At 38.9% G+C, this 20,318-nt stretch overlaps 1 protein-coding gene across 2 annotated transcripts in view; it reads right to left on the reverse strand.

Moving 5' to 3' along the window:
* Ctnna1 (catenin alpha 1) overlaps window positions 1-20,318 on the reverse strand; it is a 125,304-nt gene that overhangs the window by 91,997 nt on the left and 12,989 nt on the right. For both annotated transcript variants that reach the window (XM_021646475.2, XM_060377454.1), the window contains 2 exons: window positions 9,471-9,577; window positions 7,808-8,003 (listed from right to left, as the gene is read on the reverse strand). In XM_021646475.2, coding sequence (XP_021502150.1) covers window positions 7,808-8,003; window positions 9,471-9,575 — 301 coding nt within the window. In that variant the 5' untranslated portion in view covers window positions 9,576-9,577. The remainder of the gene's footprint in view (window positions 1-7,807; window positions 8,004-9,470; window positions 9,578-20,318) is intronic.

Genomic DNA, 20,318 nt, shown 5'->3' on the forward strand with positions numbered 1-20,318 from the left:
CATTTTTCGCTAAAATAATACTTACATTGAAAACTGAAACAAACTACAATACCTAAATAACTAAGAATATGTTCTAAAAAATATGTGCTATTATACTAGCTAATCTGTGGTCAACTTCACTGGATTTAGAATCACCTGAAAAAGCATGTGTAAAAAAGTGGGAAGAGATTCCCTGAGCTGGGGTGGTACCATCTCACTGAGTAGAAAGGGAAAAATGGAGGAAGGCAGCTTTGCACCAACATTCATCTGTTTCCTGATCTGCCCTGATGCCAGAAGAGCCCACTACCACAGCTGTGAGCAGTCTTCCTGCCTCACCTTGCCCACTCCCAGGTAGTCTACCCGTGAAACAAATAAAGCTTTCCTCCTTTAAGCTGCTTCTTCTGTTACAGAATTTTTTAAAAAAGTAATAAAGTGTATTACTTCTTTATACAGTGTATAAGCAAAGTTGTGTGGAATAGACAGAAGAAAAATGAAGATTAATAGATCAGTGGAAAGAAACAAAGAATCCAGAAATAACTCCATGCAAGTACAATCAATGGATTGTTAATAAATGTGCAAAATTAATTCAATTATAAAAGACATTTCCAACAATGCTGGAGCAACTGGGTTCTCCACAGACAAAAAGAGGAAGAGGGTGACATAAACATATTTGATAAAAATTAACAACTCAAAACAATTCAGATTTAAATACATAATTTAAAAATACAAAAGTAGCTGGGCATAGTGGCCCACAATTTTAGTCCCAGCAGGAGTAAGCTCTGTGAGTTGAAGACCAGCCTGGTCTACACTGTAAGTTCTAGTAAGAGCCAGTGCTACACAAAGAGACCCCGTCTCAACACAGACAACAGAGAGATGGATGGATGGATGGATGGATGGATGGATGGATGGATGGATGGATGGACAGATGGGCGGATAGGTAGGTGGATGGGTGGATGGATGGATGGATGGATGGATGGATGGATAGATAGATAGATAGATAGATAGATAGATAGATAGATGGAATGATAATGAAAGTTTTTAAAAGAAAATGGAAAAATCTTCATGAGCTAAAGCTCAAGAATTTAGGTCCATAAATGTATAGAAAATAATACAAAATTAATTCGTTAATTAATACGGCCTTAATCAAAATTAAAGTTTTGCTGTAGGGGGAATGAAAAGCTGGAGAAATAGTTCAATAGTTAAAGACTGCAGATTTCTCTAGTAGATGACCCAATTTTGATTACCAGCACTCATATCAAGCAACTCAAAACTTTCAGCTCCAGGGTATCCTCTGATATTTAAGTACACCTAGACCCACAAACATATATCCACACACAAATACAGACAGACAGACATATGCACATAATTAAAAATAACATCTTTAGAAACAAAACAAAAAAAAATGTTAAGAGGATAAAATACAAGAAGCAAAAAGTTTAAACCACACCTTTAATCCCAGCACCCAGAAGGCAGAGGCGGGGCTCTGTGAGTTTGAAGGCAGCTTGGTCTACAAAGCAAGTTCAGGACAGCCAACACAGAGAAATCCTGTCACAAAACAGATACCCCACCCCCCAAAAAAGTTTAAACAATCACTATGTACATCTACACTGATGGCCTTCAAGATCGGACAGTATTTATTCTCAGTTGAGAAAAAGCCAATGCCAAAAGATAAACATAACTACCTTAAGACAACAGAATTACAATGTGACTCAGGAAAGAGAAGAGGTAAATGAATGAGTAGATTAGATCTTTGAGAAAATTAACTAGCTCCTTGTATCTTGATTACAGCAGTAGTTATATATAATCTACAGATGTAATAAAAAGGACAGTTTTATATATATATATATATATATATATATATATATATATATATATAAGCAGTGTTAGTGACCTGATTTTTAAATCGCACTGTTATAGATAGTTCCAAAAGATGTAAACAAATGAGAAGCTGGATGAAGGATACACTGGACCTCTCCACTATCTTTTATCATGTCCAGTGAATTTATAATTATCTCAAAATAAAAAGTTAAAATAAGGCAACTTATTACTTGACTACTGTTAATGTAACTAAATTACGGAACCAAATATTGTCAAGCACTATTATTTAAATAATTTATTGAATTTTATGTACATTGGTGTTAGGGTGGACTGCTTACGGACAGTTGTAAGCTGCCATATGGGTGCAGGGAGTTGAACCCGGGTCCAGTGGAAGAACAGACAGCACTCTTAACCACTGAGCCATCTCTCCAGCCCCAGTCAAGCACTATTAGCCTGACTGAAAATTGGCCCAACTGAATTCAAATGGCTCTATGCTGAGATAAGAGTCTTCTCCTCATTTTATTTTCAGAGACTAGAGTCTCGTGTGTGTCAGGATGTATCGCAGGCTGGCTGTGTGCCTAAGGATGACCTAGAACTTCCTGCCTCCACCTGAGCACTGAGATTATTACATGGAGGTGCCACTACTGCCTGGTTTTACGTGATGTTGAGATCAGACCCTGGATCTCAAGCGTGCTAAGCAAGCACTCTCCCAATTCAGCACCTGGAACAAATACTTTTATCTTTAAATAATTTGTCTCAGTTCTTAGCACTCATTGCCTCAACATATTCCTACAATGATTCAGGTTACAAGAAAATAAATTACACAGTATATCATGTACTAAATTCCTTCATTTTATCTTCTAAAAGAAACAGTTTTTTGCACAAGAGCATGACAACTTACTCCTTTTTTGCATTTCTCCCTCATGTCCCCTATTACCACACAGCAATGACAATGATGTCCAGACTCAGGGTCCTGCCTCTCGACTCTCTCCTACCTTTCAACCTCTTTAACCTTTCTGTACAAAGATCTGTAGAGACGAAGCTCCCATGAAGCATCACCTTTTCTTATATTTTTATGTTGCCCAGATGGAAGAACTTCAACATAAAAAATTAAAGAAACATTTTGGTTTAAATTAAGAAAAAGGTCTAAAAAAATAAACACAAACCAATACAAGAAAGAGCTGCTTCCTGAGGGAAGGAGCCCTGTATCACTTGATGTACCAGGCTCTAACCCCTTCCCAACAACAAAATCCTGTGGTTCTACTTCATTCCCTAAGAGTCCTCCTTTCCATACATGGCATTCCAAGCTACCCTCTAAAATAGCACCCTATGCCAAGAACACAACCGTAACTCCAGGTATTTGAGAGGCTGAAAGGTAACTTCAAGGCCAGCCTGTGCCTAAAAACAGAACAAACAAACAAACAAAAATCACAAAAAAATAATAATTTTCTAAACCTAGGGAGATGTTTTCTGAGATCAAACCCAGGATATTGTGTGTACCTAGCACCTACTCTACCGTCTGAGCCAAACCCCAGACACCCTAGCCTTTCCTGTCAGCAGTGCTCCAGTGACAGCAAGAGCCTCCCCCAGGCATGACTTCCCTGGATGCCATTCTCCCTTTTTTCTCCATTTCAAGATCCAATGGACATTCTAACACATTAAGAAACACTTCTAACCTGTTTATCTTCTCATCATTCTTTCTACAGTCATGCTATTAATTTATGTTTCATGCCCATGTGTCTTAATTATAAATTCTACAACAAAACAGGAAAAACAGCCTATCTACTTGTTGTTTGAATGAGAATTGCCTCCATAGGTTCATATATTTGAATGTTTGGCTCCCAGTTGTTGGAACTGTTTAGGGAGGATCAGGAGGTATGGATGAGGTGTGTCCCAGAGGATGGGCTTTGAAGTTTCAAAAGTCCCCATGATCCTCAGTGTCTTTCTGCTTCATGCTTGTGATAAGGATGTAAGCTCTCAGCTACGGCTCTAGCACCATGCCTGCCTGCTACCATGCTCCCCACCACGATTGTCATGAAGTCTAACTAACCCTAGGAAACTTTAAGTCCCAACAAACTCTTCCTTCTTTAAGCTGTCTTGGTTATGTGTCTGTACAGCAACAGAAAAGCAGCTAAGCCACTACTAGAAGGGTGTCTTCCCCTTCAAAAGAACACAATCAGCCAGCTGGCCCCATTCTGCTTTCCCCCAACATATACTCTTCCCACAAATTCACATTTTCCTAGTTATGTGCTTATTTGAACCAGCTTCCATTTTCCTTCTGGTTTTGGTGGTGTTTTCCCCATCTTAGATAGAGTCTCCTTCTGTAATCCATGCTAACTACTTGGTCTCTTCACTGAACCAGATGCTGGAAGCAATGCAGGATTATATAAAGGTAGGCCTCTGTTTCTTTAAGTCTTCACTCAGACATGCACATGAGCAGCAGGGAAGAAGTTCCTGTTATTAGAGCAAGTCCGTACTATCAGCTTTTGAAAGCTAACCATCCAATATTACAAACCCTGCTGTTTTAGCTTAGTTCTTTTATATATAATTTATTTTTATTTTATGTTCACTGGTGTTTGCATGTATGTCTGTGTGAAGGTGTCAGAAGCCCTGCAACTGGAGTTATAGACAGGTATGAGCTGCCATGGGTATGCTGGAAATTGGGCCCAGATCCTCTGGAAAAGCAGCCAGTGCTCCTAACCACTGAGCCATCTCTACCCCACACCCCACACCAAGCCCATTTTTTAAAACTTTGAAGACTCAGTTGTGATATGTGATATTTTACTAGAAGCTGTCTTGTACAAAGGCATGAGATGTTTCGCTGAGAGCTGTCTCATTGCAAGGGGAATGATTTTGGCCAGCTGAAAAGATCCATGGGTGGACTCTGAGGAGAGGAGATATACAGAACCCCATGGACAGTGAGACAACGCTTTTTAGATCGATAACGCTTCACTGGTCTTTGTTCTTCGACACTCACTTAACAGAGAGAAACGTTCCAGAGAACTTCTTGGGGCAATCCAACTGAGTATCTTGGCTTTCACTGACTCGTTCCGATTCAGTGGAGTCTTACAGTTTCTGCTGAATCTGCTGATTCATGTTGCTGTTTGGTGTTGGCATTTAGACTGGACTGCCTATATCCAGACAATGAAGAGTGGACTCACCCCAAGGAAAGACTTCTAAAAAGGGCTACAATCCCCTTTTCCTCATAACCTTCTTTCTCCCCTACCTCTGGTAAGTGGGTTGGAAGGGAGGTAGAAGCGCTTCAAAACCCCAAATAAAGTAGGTTTGTGAAAAATCTAAGCCTACATACCCAGGCTTTCTAAAAGGTAAGATTATAGCCATGCCCCACAACAACCATCAAATAAAATCCTATTCCAATATGTAATAGCTATCTTGAGTGTTAACTTGTTCAGATTTAGTGTTATCACAGAAACTAATTCTGAGCATGTCTGTGAGGATTATCTAGATTATGTTAACTGAGAAAGACCTAAATGTGGACAATACTACCTAATGGGCACGGTACTGACTGAATAAAAAGGAAGAAGCAAGCTAAACCCAAGTATTCCTAACTCTCTACTTCCTGACTGGAGGTGCAATGACCAGGCACCTCCTATTTTGTCCCGACACCTTCCTTACCATCCTGGACAGCCTGTGTCCCCTGCAACTTCCAGCCAAAATAACTTCCTTATGTTACATTTGTCGGGTATTTTCTTTCAGCAATGAGACAAAGAAACTAATACAGAAACTATTCATCTCCCCACTTTCAATTTAATACCACTGGTCCTGTTTTTGAAATCTCTCCTCTTCTCATCATTTAAATCATCTCATCTGTCTGCTGAACATCCCCTAGCCAGCTAAATGTCTTCTTTTTCTAGTTGGAACTCTTATTATTCAAGGACTTATACACTTAAGATACCCAGGGGCAGCGCTCCTCTTTGTGAACTGCTGAAATACATATGCATGGGGCCAGGCATGATGGCACACATTTATAATCCAAACATCTGGGAAACAGGCAAAATGATCCAGTGTCCTGGACAAGCCTGAGCAGGGCAGCAAGACCCTACCTTTAGATAGATAGATAGATAGATAGATAGATAGATAGATAGATAGATAGATAGATAGATAGATGAGTAAATAAATAGATAAATAAAAAAGCTACTCTGTGTAAAAGACATTAGTGACACGATGAGTACAAGGCGTCTTTGGGGTGACAGAAATGCTCTGGACTTAAGACAACAAACACAGCTACACAACCCTATGAATATATTAAAAACACTGAAGCAATGAATCTTATACTGTACTCTTTAGGACATAGCTAATTATCCTAAAACAGACTAGGTACCATGTTAAGTACCAGAAAGAATGACCAGACTATAAAATAAACTGCCTACTAGAGACTGGAAAGGGGAGGCACAATCCATTTAATTTTTACTGTGATAAGAATTAGAAAGAAAACACTTGCCTGTAATCCCAGCACTAGGGGAAGCAGAGGCAGGCAGATCTCTGTGCATTCCAAGCCAGCCTGGTCTACACAGTGAGTCCAGAACAGCCAAGGCTACACAGAGAAACCTGTCTTGGGGGTGGGTGGAAAAAAAAAAAACAAAACACTTAAAACTAAAATTGATCTAATCAAACCCTGGATATGTGCGCAAGTGTCCCCTGAACAAGAACGGGCATGGATGAAAAGCTCCAAAATGCTTCAGCCCGTGAAGGCTCATAACCTAGCTTAAACAGATCGTCCTTATAATGTAACTCTACACCAGAGGAATTTAGGTGCTGTGAAATTGACAACTGGCTCCCATTTGCCATGGGAGGCTCATCTTATTACTCAGTTGGAAAACAGACCTGAGTTTTATGAATGCGGATGTTTCTGACCTACAGCACTATAGTGGTGTTTTAATGTACCCAAATTTTCATACATGTTATTCATGTAAGAGACTAATACAAAAAGAAAATTATGCTATAAAACTGTATGCATTCATTAACTATGGCTGCATTGAAAGCATGGGCACATACAAACAAACCCCAAATACAGAAGGTCTGACTTGGAACTCAAAAGTAATATAAATACATAAACAAATACTTCTTTGAACACAGCAAGCTTGTATTTTTAACAGTGTAGGAAAATCTTCCATTAGGAATTAACAATCTAGATTTTGTATATCCAAACAATGTGCCTTCTGCTTTTATAAAGCTTTATAGATCACATCTTGCACACTTGTGTATATATTCTCCACTGCAGGGCTAAATAGTTTCAACAGAGACTCTATGACCAGTAAAACTAAACCACCTGGCCCTGGACCTCCATCTACTCAAAAGTAGTCAGCGCTGACACTGAGCAAACACACCTCACACTTGCTTCAGGAACCAGGTGTTTCCACAGATCCCAAATAGGCACTTCCTTATAAATTATTTAATATTCTAGTAAAACAAGTTAGGACAGGGCTTAAGACACTAAAGACCTTCTAGAGAAGGAAATTATATTTTCTTCTGCTTACTAATAAATTATTCAAAAAATAATGGTAGCTTCAAAGGAACATTTATGATCCTTTGAGGTTACTTGGGAGTACTGTCTTCTCAATCTTGAATATAAATGGATTACATTTCCAAAATAGTTCATTCATATGCTTGGCAAAAGTATGCTGCTGGCTATTAGCAACAGACTTTACTTCCTTGCTACAGAACTTCCAAAATGTTCTCATGGCACACCTTCCCCTGGTGAATAACCCATGAGAAAAAAGCCAGTTCGGGCCAATGACATGGATCAGTGAGTAAGGCACTTGCTGCCACACCTGACCCCGAGCTCAATCCCCAAGACACACATGGTTTTTAAAAAAATTAAATATTAAAAAAACTGGTTCCCACAGTTGGCCTCTGACTTCTACGGGCTGTGACACCCAGGAGTAGAAAGCACGTATACAAGCACGTATACACATATAAAATTTTAATTTTTACTAAATTTCTAGGTAATTTAGTCTTCTTTCATATAAAAAGCAAATTATTGACCTACCTTGTTTTCGAACATCTTCTACAGCAGCCACAAGCTCCTCCTTGAGAAACTGGCTCTCTTTTGCAATTTTATCCCCCTTCTCTAAGAAATTCTCAGTTGCTTGTTCAACAGATGCTGCCAAAACATGGGCCTTCTTAGAACGGCCTCTCTTTTTATTAGAGGGCCCTTTACTATTGGTGTTTACCAGGGTTGTCACCTAAAAGTTTAATTAAAAAATATATATATAATCATTTAAAATGAAAAACAGCAGACGAATATCTTTACAGACAACCAGCATAAGTTCATCAGTAAGGCATCACACTTAGGAGGCCTTGCTAAGCATGAAATAACACTATTTTTTCCAGATCTGATAATAGAAAAATGTTGTTTAGTTTCCAAAATAATTTGTTCCTTAACGTGTAAGATAAAAACTGTAATGCATACTTTAATTTCTAGATAATCATTAGAGTAACTTCACAAACTAAAACTATGACTAGTGATAGGTAAAATGCTTTTTGTAGGTCAAAGAATTCCAGAAACAGGAGGGGCAGTTAATCTAGCTTTGCCCAAAGGCTACAGCTTGTCGCTGTCGCCAGTCTGAAAGTGTTCTAAGATAACTTACTTCGGAAGTCTGTTCAAGTTTATTAACATGAATCTTAGCGCTAATTAGTAAAGGTCCTTAATAAAGAAAAAAAATTGCCCATAGAAGCCTGTGATGATGCCTAAGTTCCAGAACATTAGCCATCATTAATAAGCTTAATATACCAGATGATCTGTAGGTTGAAGATGATGAAAGATTTGTTACAGTGTAAATCTGCTCCACACAAGACCTGAATGGTTCAGTATAATGGGTTCAAGAAAGCAAATATTCCACCTAACCCCTACACATCTACATATAGACATATAAAATAATAGTTTATGATTTGGAAGGCAAGTTTTTTAGAGACAGAAAATGCCACTCTTGTTTTCTCTCTGCTCTCATATATAAATACACACGTATCTTAACTATGCCAAGAGTAAAAATATATAGCTGCTAAGTTAATAAATGTCATCACATTATGACACATGTATTTGTTAATAGAATATAACAAACTTACAACCTCAAGTTAAATTACCTGCCAAGTAATCCTACACAGTGAATGGTGCATTAAGATGAGTGACGAACCTTAACTATCAAGTCCTACCTTCCTTGGATTTCCTCTCTAATGGACAGTGAAGTTATCTGCAAAGCACAAGTATTTGAAAATTTGTACTATATAGTAACAATAACCTTTGCTATCAGCAGTAAGACTTTAGAAAATGGTAGCAGCTATAGTCTAAAGAATTAAGTAAAATCAGGCATGGTGACACAGATTTACACTATAGCAAATCCACACAGCATTCAAGAAGTAAAGAGAGGGATCAAGGGAATTTAAGTCTAGCTTCGTGTTCCTAAGGAGTTTGAGGGCAGCCCTGGTGATATAAAACCCTGTCTCAACTACAGTAACAAGAAGAATTAAATAAATAATGTGCCAATATTCAATTAGTAGTGAAACCAAATCATCTGAGTACTGTCAACCTAACTAAAACTCAACTAACTCAAATTAAGACCTTGAGCTAAATAACCTTGTTCATGAGTTTGTTTGCCAGACCTATTGCTAAAGAATGTTAGAACAACTATGCATTTAAGTTTCCAGATTCTTACCTGTGTAACAAGAGGCTCCAAGAGTCTTTCAACAGCCAGAGTCCTGATCTCTAGGCTTTTGGGGTCCCATTTGAAATTTATGTTGCCTGTGTGGATGGCAGTCATTTCTAAGACAGAAACAAAAAGCCAGAGTCAGGCAAACAAACAGAAACATGAAATATATAATAAAGCCATCACAAAAACTTTACTGTCAGTAAAACAGCACAAAATAAAATAATTGCAACTAACCTGCAAATACCTCTTCTACCTAAAACTTTTGTGTTTACAAACACTAAGGGACAATCCAGAACACATAGAACCTTTTTTTTTCTTTCTTTTCTGCTACCAAGATGTTTCTAGCTCCAGTTTTTCCAGTCCAATCTTGGTGCAATATGAAAAGCTAAAGTGAGGGTTATTTGAAAATTAATTTCCACCAAGCCCGATGATGCCTGCTATTAACTCCAGCACTGAGGCAGAGGCAGGCAGAGCTCTTGAATTTGAAGCCAGGCTGTTCAGCATAGTAAGGAGGGAAAGAAGGAGAGAGAGAGGGAAGGAAGGGAAGAAGGGGAAAGGGAGAGGAGGGAGGGACACATGAAGGGATAGAGAGGGAGAGAGAGAATAAACCAGGGTCCTCTGCAAGAGCACTAAGTACCCTTAAACACTGAGGCCCCCCCACTTTGAATATATAACCTGGGTCCAAAGACATGAGTGAACCCTATTCCATGCCATGGATTTCTTTATATTTCACAGAATCTATATACCACAGAAATATAATGTGAGCCATTTAGGTAACTTAAAATATTCAGGTAGCCACAGTAAAAATATTAAAGAAAAAAATCTGGATTTTAATAGTACTTTATTTAACCCAATATAGCCAAAATATTCCAATATTTAGTCAATATTTTTTAAATTGGAGACATTTTATCTAGGCAACAAATGTTCAAAATATAGTATGAATTATTTTACACTTATGAAATAATTCAGACAAGACACATTAAGTGTTCAGTAGCCTTATGTAGCTAAAACATGTACCTCAAATACCCTGCCAAGCAGATAAAGAGCCCTGGTAACTACTTCCAACAGCGAGCATGAATGTTTTTCTTTCAAGACAAGCTCTACCATTACTACAAGTATGAGAAGCAATGATATTCCTACCGATTACAGAGTTACAGACAGGGCTAAAAACTGTAGCAAAAAGAAAGTTACTTTTACTGTAAGTAACTGTAAGTGGGCACTGAAAACAAAGACAAAATTTTTCAATACAAATGCACTGTAGATTAAGAAATCTCAATCTTGGCTGGAGAGATAACTCTGGTTCAGAGCACTCACTGGCTGCTCTTCCAGAGGACCCATGATCAATTCCCAGTACCCACATGGCAGCTCACAACTACTGTAACTCCAGTTCCAGATCTGGCACCCTCACACAGGCATACATACAGGCAAAACTCCATTGCACACAAAATTAAAATAAATTACATTAAAAAGAAATCTTAATTCATGCATGTGTGGTGGCACACACCTTTAATCCCAGGACTCAGGAGGCAGAAGCAGGTGGGTCTCTATGAGTTCCAGACCAACCTGATCTACATACTGAGTTCTGAGACAGCCAGAACTATATAGCAGAGACCATGTCAATACAGGACGGAGGAAGAGAAGAGAGAGGGAGGGAGGGAGGGAGGGAGGGAGGGAGGGAGTCAGTCTCATTACATTAATGAAGTCACTCAACAATTTAAAACACTGGCTGCTCTTCCAAAGGACCCTGATTTGGTTCCCAGAACCCATATGGCAGCTCAAAGCTGCCTGTAATCCCCAGCTCTAGCCACTCTGATTCCCTTTTCTGGCCTCGATCATTAGGCACACGTGTGGTACAAATACATACTTGCGGGCAAACCATTCATACACGTAAAATAAAAACAAATAAATCTTTCAAAAAAGATAAACCTCAATCTAAACTGAATTTCAAGTTTATAAATAAAGGGCATGCAGAAGTGTATCAACCATGACTATAAGAAAACAGATATAACTCTTAGCAGAGCATGGTGGTTCATGCCTGTATTCTCAGCACTAGAGAAGGGCTGAGGCAGGGGGGCTGTCATGAGTTCAAGGCCACCCTAGACTGCACAGTACATTTTCTGGCTAACTTCAAAGGTCTACACAGCAAGACCCTGTTTAAAAATTTTAATTGTGTATAGTGGTGTGTGCCTCTATGCTCAAGTACACTGAGGCAGGAAGTCATCTGAACCCAGGACTTCAGATTAACTGAGCATGTAATGGATCACACCTGTAATTCTAGCATCCAGAAAGCTGGGGGCCAAAGGACTGATGTAAACTTATGGCCAGCTTTGGCTACACTTGAGACTAAGTCTCACCAAAGAAAAAAGAAAAGTGGAAGAGCAGTCTAAGAGATTGCTGCCTCAGCAGATATCCCTGGAACCCAAATAAAGGTAGGAGAGTACCTACTCCAAAATTGTCCTCTGGCCTCCACAGACGTGACACTGAGTATGTGCGCACATCGCTATCATATAAACAATGCTAAGAAATAAAATGTGAAAGTTTTAAGTGAGGTAAACAAAGCTGGGTATGGTATAGCATGCCTGTAATCCCCAAAACTTCAGAATTGAGTCAGGAGTAATATGATGGGAGCTGAGCCAGTCTAAGCTATGGAGTGAGGCCCTATCACTGAAAAGGGGAAGAAAAAAAAAAAGGACAGAGGGAACTAGGAAACTGGCCATAATCCCAGCACTCAAGAGACCAAAGCAGGAACTTTGTGAATCCACAACTGCAGAGTGAATTCTAGGCCAGTCTGATCATAACAGAATAAAACACTATCTGAAAGGTGCCCTCCAAAAAGATTAGTAACATTTTGGAGAAGTGTGTGGAAAATGCTAAAAATGCACACTGCCAACTACAGAAAACAATGTGAAGTAGAAATGTAAAGAGGGGGAGGACAGCGTAAATGTATCCACCCAAATACTAACAAAGTCAAATATAAGAGTTGGGAATAACCTATTATGAGCAGTAGTAACATTTTCTTTTCCTTAATTGTACTTTCTAATATTATGGAACTACGTAATCATTCAGGGGGAAAAGCTATTTTCATAATTAACAAAATTAAACTCTTTACATGATATAATGAGAACAGAACCCAAGAGCACACTTAATCATCATAACTATTTTGAACTTAGACACTTACACAGGAAGACTACCAACATCACCTTTTCAAAAAGCTTCTCTACAGAGTTCATTAGATCAAACAGATTATGATCCTCTGGATGGCATGGTCTATGTTAGTATGAATTCCAAACAATGTTGAATTTCAAACAAAAGACCTAATAAATATAGAATAATGTATTTGGGTAAGACAGCACTTAGGTCAAGAATAGTTTACCCAATATAGTTAGTCCCAAGCACTCAAACAACTCAGAAAGAAAGATCACAAATTAAAGGCTAATCTAGGCTAAAAAATAAAACCCTACCACAAAATTCCATTATTTTGCCTTCGTGTGTGTGTGTGTGTGTGTGTGTGTGTGTGTGTGTACCGCACACCTGCAGAGTGCCATGAAGCCTGAAGAGAGCAGATTCAATCCCCAGCAGCTCACAGCTCTAACTCCAGCCCCACTGCCTGACGCCTCTGGCCCTGGTGGGTGCCCACACTCACACACACATAAACTCACACACACACATTATTAAAAATAAATTTCTTAAAATTACTTTTTACTACATCACAAAACTACATAACTTCAATCTAATATTAAGTAAACAACAGACATGTTCCACAAAAATTAAGAAAAGGTCAAGAAACCCAAAGACATAAAATCTGAAAATGGACTCTGGTTTTACACTAAACAATTGAGGTTAAATTTCCAAATTTTCATCATTTCACTTTAATTATCCAAGCATCAATAAAATGTTCAATTACACAATGGGAATGAGAAGGTGAAAAAAAGTAGATTTGCCTAATCTGACAACACAAAATTAAGTTTGCAGAGAATTTTCCCCTACACTTAAATTATGCCCAGCCTACATACTTTGGTTCTTAAATGTTATTTGTCCACTAAACTGATCAACACAAGTCAGGAAGCCTTAAGAGATGGGGTGGTCTAGGTCGTTAAAGACTGCTAACAGCTCAAGCAAATGTCATGAAATGTCACAGAGAAGACAGTTGAAAAGAAATTATTTGCCCTGTGGATCTTACTTTCCTAACATTTCAAAGAGACTGCTTCAATACAAATAAGAGAACCCTTCAGGATTAGAAGGCTAGACCTGTGATTAAGGAAGTAAACCCATTCAGAGCAACTCCTAGTCACTGAGCAAGCATAACACAAGTCACTTTGAGGGCAGAGGGCAGTAGTGCTTGCAACAGAATCCAGAGCCTGACACTAGGCAATTGCTCTAGCGCTGACAAAAATCCTCTTTCCCAAATAAATTCTTCTAATATTTTTCTGAAATAAACGGCTTTCTAGACACAGGGAAATCAACCACAAAGAAAACAAGTTTCACTGTTTCAAGTTTTATTATTTGAGACAGGGTCTCACAATATAGCCTTGGTTGGCCTGGAACTCACAGAGATCCACTTGCCTCTGTCTGTCATGTTGAGATTAAAGTTGTGCACCACCACACTTACAGTGAAATTAAAGATTTTTTTTTGCCTTCGTGTGTGTGTGTGTGTGTGTGTGTGTGTGTGTGTGTGTGTGTTGTGTGCCCATGAAGCCAGATGAGAGCATCTGGTTGCCTGGAACTGGATGAACTGCCATGTAGATACCAGAAACCAAACCCAAATCCTCTGGAAGAGCAGCAAGTACACCAGCCCCCAAATTAAATTATTTTAACAAGGTAGAAATGGTGGTCTATGCCTGTAATGCCAAAACTTCATTGAGGCAGGAAGGTCATCAAAATACAGCTTTAGCTGTAGAACTCAACCCAAAATAACTATCCCAAAATAACAAGAAGCCTTCTCAATCTTTTGCTTTCCTGATTTTGACACTTCAGAACCCCAGGGCTTCCCATGTGTTACGTGTGAGCTCAACTTACAAAATTAAGGCTCTGCTACTTTCAAAAATACAACAGCCACTAGCAATAAACACAACAATGAATGAATATTGAACCTGGCCTCCCCAGGTGGGTGATGGACAGACAGACCTATGTGAAGGAAACGACCAACTCAAAAGATTGTGCCCACATGATCAACTCCAGGAAAGAAATTATTATAGACTTCAGTTATTTCAAATGATCTGAAGCCAGACATACAAATTTCTATTTGAAATCTCCAAACTGTTCCAACAACTTCACCAAAATCTTCAGCTCCAAATTCCACAATCTCTTAAGTGAAGTCTCTAAGGAGCTCTCCTTTCTCCATGGAAATTCACCCTAATTAAAGAGGTTGAAGAAGAGTTCAAATACGAACACGGAGAAACATCAGTGTGGGGAGGCAGCGGCAGGCAGATCTCTGTGGTTCCAGGTCAGACAAGGCTACACAGAGAAACCTTACCTCAAAAAACCAAAAAGAGAAGCATCAGACACATAACAGAAGCTAATGTTTAAGACTTTTGAAGGCCATAATAGAAGCAGGCTGCCTAATGTAGTGTTTTTGTTTTTCGAGACAGGGTTTCTCTGTGTAGCCCTAGCTGTCCTAGATTCCCCTTGTAGATCGGGCTTGCCCAGAACTCACAGTGATCTGCCTGCCTCTGCCTCCCTGAAGGCTGGGATTAAAGGCGTGCACCATTAACCATATCTGGCTAATATAGAAGTTTTAGTGAAATGAAGTTTTATTTATAATATAAGGAAAATAATTTCAAGGTTGTTTAACTTTAAAGTATTAAGCCATAGATAGGTGAATAAAAATAGGCAAGTATCTGAATAAAAATGAGAATATGACTGCTCCTAGGTACAGTTGAAGAGAAGGGATTTATTGTAGGTATGAGGGAAGAACAGATGGAGGCATCTGGAAGTGTCCAGACTAAATAGTGCCATGAGGAGAGAGTGTGCAGGAGAGCAAGAAAGGAAGAGAGAGGGCAAGCTAACCAAGAGAGAAGCTGCAGACTAAGAGGCTCAAGAGCTGAGTCCAGAGAGCAGCATGTGGCAAACAAAGAGAAAAAAAAAGGCTGATTTATCGGGGAATCAGAAGCTGGGGCTTGGAAGGGAAGGGAAACTTCTCCCCTGGGCTGGAGAAGTTTAGGGTAGAGGATGGGGTGAGAAGTGCTAGAAGAAGCCAGAAATATTGAAGGAGCCTTGACCCAGGTTTCTTTGGGACACGACTATATCAATTTTGGAAATAACAAGTCCATTACTACAAACTGTACAGACTAGTGAACCCTCTATTTTGTTCAAATTTTATAAATTTGAAAGGCACGATCCATAACACAACTTTCCAAGCCTTGGACAAAAAAATCGGAATATGAATAATTGCACACACGCACACAGTGCACACACGCACACACAATAAATGTACTCTCTCCTGACCAAAGTGTCACCAAGCAATGTTCAGCTACACTACAGTGCCAAGTCAGGCTTTTGATGTCCCAAGATCCAAACAAGCTTACAGATCTTCAAATTTACAAAGATTGTATTCCAGAAAGACCACCAGTTTCTGACACCAGCTTTGTCACTAATTCTCTAACTTTGGGAATGTAATTTTTTCCTGTCTAGACGTTCATTTTTCTCATCTACAACATAAAAAGAGGAGTGCTGGAAAGATCACTCAGAAGTTAAGAGAACCTGCTGTTCTTATGGACAGAGCCCAATGCCCACATCAAGCAGCTCACAATCCCTTTAACTCCAGCTACAAGAAATCAGATACCTTCTTCTGACCTCTGCAGAGACATCCACATACACGTAGAATTCATTTACACAGACATACACACATACACATAAACAAATTTCAAAAATTGGTGCACACCTTTAATCCCAGTACTCAGGGAGGCAGAGGCAGGCAGATCTCTATGGGTTCGAGGCCAGACTGGTCTACAAAGTGAGTCCAGGACAGTCAGAACTGTTACCAAAGAAATCATGTCTTGAAAAGGGAAAAAAAAAAAAAAAAGTAAAGAAAGAAAGAGTAAATAAACATGATGGTATATGCTTGTAATCCCAGAATTTAGGAGACCAAAGCAGAAGAGTCATGAGTTCAAGGCTGGTCAGGACGATGAGACCCTGCCTCCAAAAACAAACAAAAAAACAAACGCTAAGGGCCAGTGAGACAGATGGGCTGGTTGGAGATTCCTGCCAAAACTGATGGTACAAGTTCCATCTTCATGGTAGAGAGAACCAACTCTCTAGTGTTCTCTAACCCTCACAGGTGCCACAAATACATCTGCACTAAATAAACAGATGTAATAAAAGCAATGTAGGTGTTAGAGAGGTGGTTAAGCATTTAAGAGTACTTGTTCAATTCCCAGCCCTGACATGGCAGCTCACAACTGCCTGAAACTATAGCTCCAGGGACCTGGATGCCCTTTTCTGACTTCCCCAGGTAATACATGTATGTGGTGCACACATAGCAAACACTCATACACATAAACATAAAATATACATCTTTTTTATTTTAAAAAGGTTAAATTCCATATTCTACATCGTTTCAAGCCCTAAAATTAAACTGTTCTTTTTTATATTAAATTTGTTCTTTGACACTTTCATACATGTACAAAATAGATTCTAACTGCTCTTCCCAGCCCTGTCAACCCTCCTTCCTACAAATCCCTTTCTGTGTGGGTGCCCTTGGAAGCCAGAGGCTTTGGACCCCCGAAAGACGAAGTTACTTATCAACTGTCTGATGTGGGTGTAGGAGCCAAATGTGGGTTCTCTGCAAGAGTAATAATGCATTCTTAATCACTGGGTCATCTCCCTGGGCCCAAACAAAGACATTTAAAGGACACTGTGATGCTATTCAATTTAAAAACTGTAATAAGTTCCCAATATGTATTTTTGACCAAGTTTACAGTATTGTGCATGGGTTTCTTCCTATGAGTAGGCTTCATATCTAACCAGAAAATGGTTGGTCACCCCCTTAACAGTCACATCACTATTGAACAAGAGGGCACATCTTTTTTACCAGGTTACTGAAGTCTGTAAGGTTCACATCTAATTGAAACCACTGAAGCCTTTTCTCCTCCACTAGCCTACAGAGACAGCACCTCTCACCATGACAGAAAGTAGCCGGTAAGCTTCGTTCAACTGCATCTTGCAACCAAGGTGTGTGGTATCTGCAGCAACAGGACCTTTCTAGAGCTCTTTTCACCTAGGTCAGCAGTTCTCAACCTTCCTAAAGGTGCAACCTTTTAATACAGTTCCTCATTGTTTGGATACCCCCAACTATAAAATTATTTTCATTGTTACTTCATAACTGTAATTTTGCTATTGTTCTGAATAGTAATGTAAATATCTGATATTCAGAATATCTGATATGTTACCCCAAAGAGGTCAAGACCCACAGTTTAAGACCCACTGACTTACATTCTCTCTCAACAACCTTTGAATTGTTTCATTCAACTTAATTTTCTCAAGCTTAGCAAGTACTCCCATGTTTTAAGTTTAGGGGTAGGAGACTAAGGAGACAGCTCAGTTCCAAGGTACAATACTTATACATTTTTATATTCCATAAGGTGCTAGCAAAGTACTCTGTACAGGGCATAGCAGTGTAAGCTGGAACTGAATTTATGCAACCCATTTGAAAATATTCACAAACCTACGAAGAAAAAAAAATCCTGCCTTCATCTTAATCATATTCTCCTGGTTATTTACAAGTAATGGTATTGTTTAGAATAGCTAAACAAATAACTTTTAAAGCTCTTGGCAGCTTCTAGTTTTCCAATTAACTTACAGAGCACTCTTTTCCAAAATCTATTATAAAATCTGTTAGAGCTGGCCAACCTTAATGAAAAACAGCAACCTTAAGTTTTTCCAGGAGGAATTATACTTAGTGGAATGAAATGAAAAGTTAAAATGCAGTTATTTGGTCTTCATTACCTTAAAAATAGGGATCTTGTCTAAAGCAAAATATTGCTACAAATTCCTCTGAATTAAATTGCTTGTCTAGCAAGCTGTATGAATAAAAAGAGAGAAAGGAAATACAGCACAGTTCCATCAGAACCCAAAGGAGCTGACTGTTGGCAAACTCTTTGTGAAAAGAGCTATATACCTTCTCACAAGACATTACAAGTTCATTTACAAAAGAATGGTCACATCATTCCTAAAATGTGTCTCTTCCAAAGCTTTTCCATCCTTGGGATGCTAGTCAATGCCAATTTTTTAAACAGCAAGGCTATGTTAATGAAATGTTAGGATGGTTCATTTAAATGTAAATCAGGAGATTGAGAAATTAAAAGCACCCAAAGCAACATTAACTGTCACACTGCACAGCTCCAGGATTGTGGATTACTCCGTACAGCCACAGGTATGCCAGGCTGTATCAGCATTAAGCAGACCTAACCCCAGTTGTAGGAACCTCAGCTCCCAAATCTCTTGGTAACTGCCAAAATACAAGGTAACCCTTATAATTAACTCACTCTGAAAACCAAATTTTGTTGGCCTAAATCTCCAAACCGCAGACTATCATCTTTGTTTTTGCACTATAAATTAGCTGAGGTTAAGGGAGTAGTAAGAAAATAAGTTTTAAATAGACAGTCCTCATAAACAAAAAGAAAATTATTTTCTTATAATTATAACCAATATTCCTAATTACAATTTCAGTATCATCATCTTGGTCAGGTTTGATGGCCAAAATATAACCAGAGCAAAAAGTTTCCCATACAGATGGAAAGAGGCTCTTGAAAAGGACCAAGAGTTCAGACCCCAACATCCATGGTGAGTAGCTCACAGTGAACCGTAATTCAAATTCTAGTGATTTACGTCTGGCCTGTGTAAGTACCTGTACTAATGCAGGCACAAACCCCACATACACTTGCATATATACATAAACAAAAGTAATAGAAAAAAAATTTCAAGTTTCCAAGGAGCTGGAGATGGTTTAGGAACACTGACTGACCTTCTTCCAGAGGACCTGGATTCGGATCCCAGCATCCACACGGAGGCTCACAATCATCTGAAACTTGAGTTCCAGGGGATGAGGCCTTTTGACATTTGCACACACCAGGTGCCCAGATGGTGCACACACATAAGGAAAAAGACACACAGAAAACAAATCTAAATATGTGTGTGTGTGTTTTAAGTTTCCCATCTGCTACAGAAGAGTAACTGGATTGAATGAGTCATCAATCGTGTCTTATGTGATCAACCCAGAGTATATATTTTATATCAGGTACTCATAAGGCACAAAGTAGATGTCACTCTATTAGCAATTATACAGAATTGTGATTTAAAAAAAAAAATAGGGGGAAAAAAATCAACAAAACACTCTAGCTAGGTGGTGGCGGCACACGCCTTCCACCCCAGAAGTAAGGAGGCAGAGGTAGGCAGATCAGTGGGTTGTCTCAGGCTGTGAAGAAGAACACAGGCACCTTCCAGCAACCACAGCCTAACTGAAAAACAGTGTGGGGCATGGCAGCCAAATCTAAAACAAAAACCTGAGAATTAGAAGGTATTACAGAGGATTGAACTTTGTTTCTCCTTACTTAAAATATTATAAAACCATTCTATTCTCATTATTTACAACAATTATTTTTGGAAATGCTTAAAAAAAAATAAGAAAAAAAAAAAAAAAAGGTTCCTCTCCAAAGGAGAAGAGAATCTATATTGAGTCAGTTTGCTATGTCTTTAACAAATACTTAGGATAATCAACTTTGTCTTGTTTTTTTGTTTTGTTTTTTTTTTTTTGAGACAGGGTTTCTCTATGTATCCCTGGCTGTCTTGGAACTCACTCTGTAGACCAGGCTGTCCTCAAACTCAGAGATCTGGCTGCTTCTGCCTCCCTAGCGGCTA

The sequence above is a fragment of the Meriones unguiculatus genome, chromosome 2 (assembly GCF_030254825.1).
Source record: "Meriones unguiculatus strain TT.TT164.6M chromosome 2, Bangor_MerUng_6.1, whole genome shotgun sequence".
NCBI lineage: Eukaryota > Metazoa > Chordata > Mammalia > Rodentia > Muridae > Meriones > Meriones unguiculatus.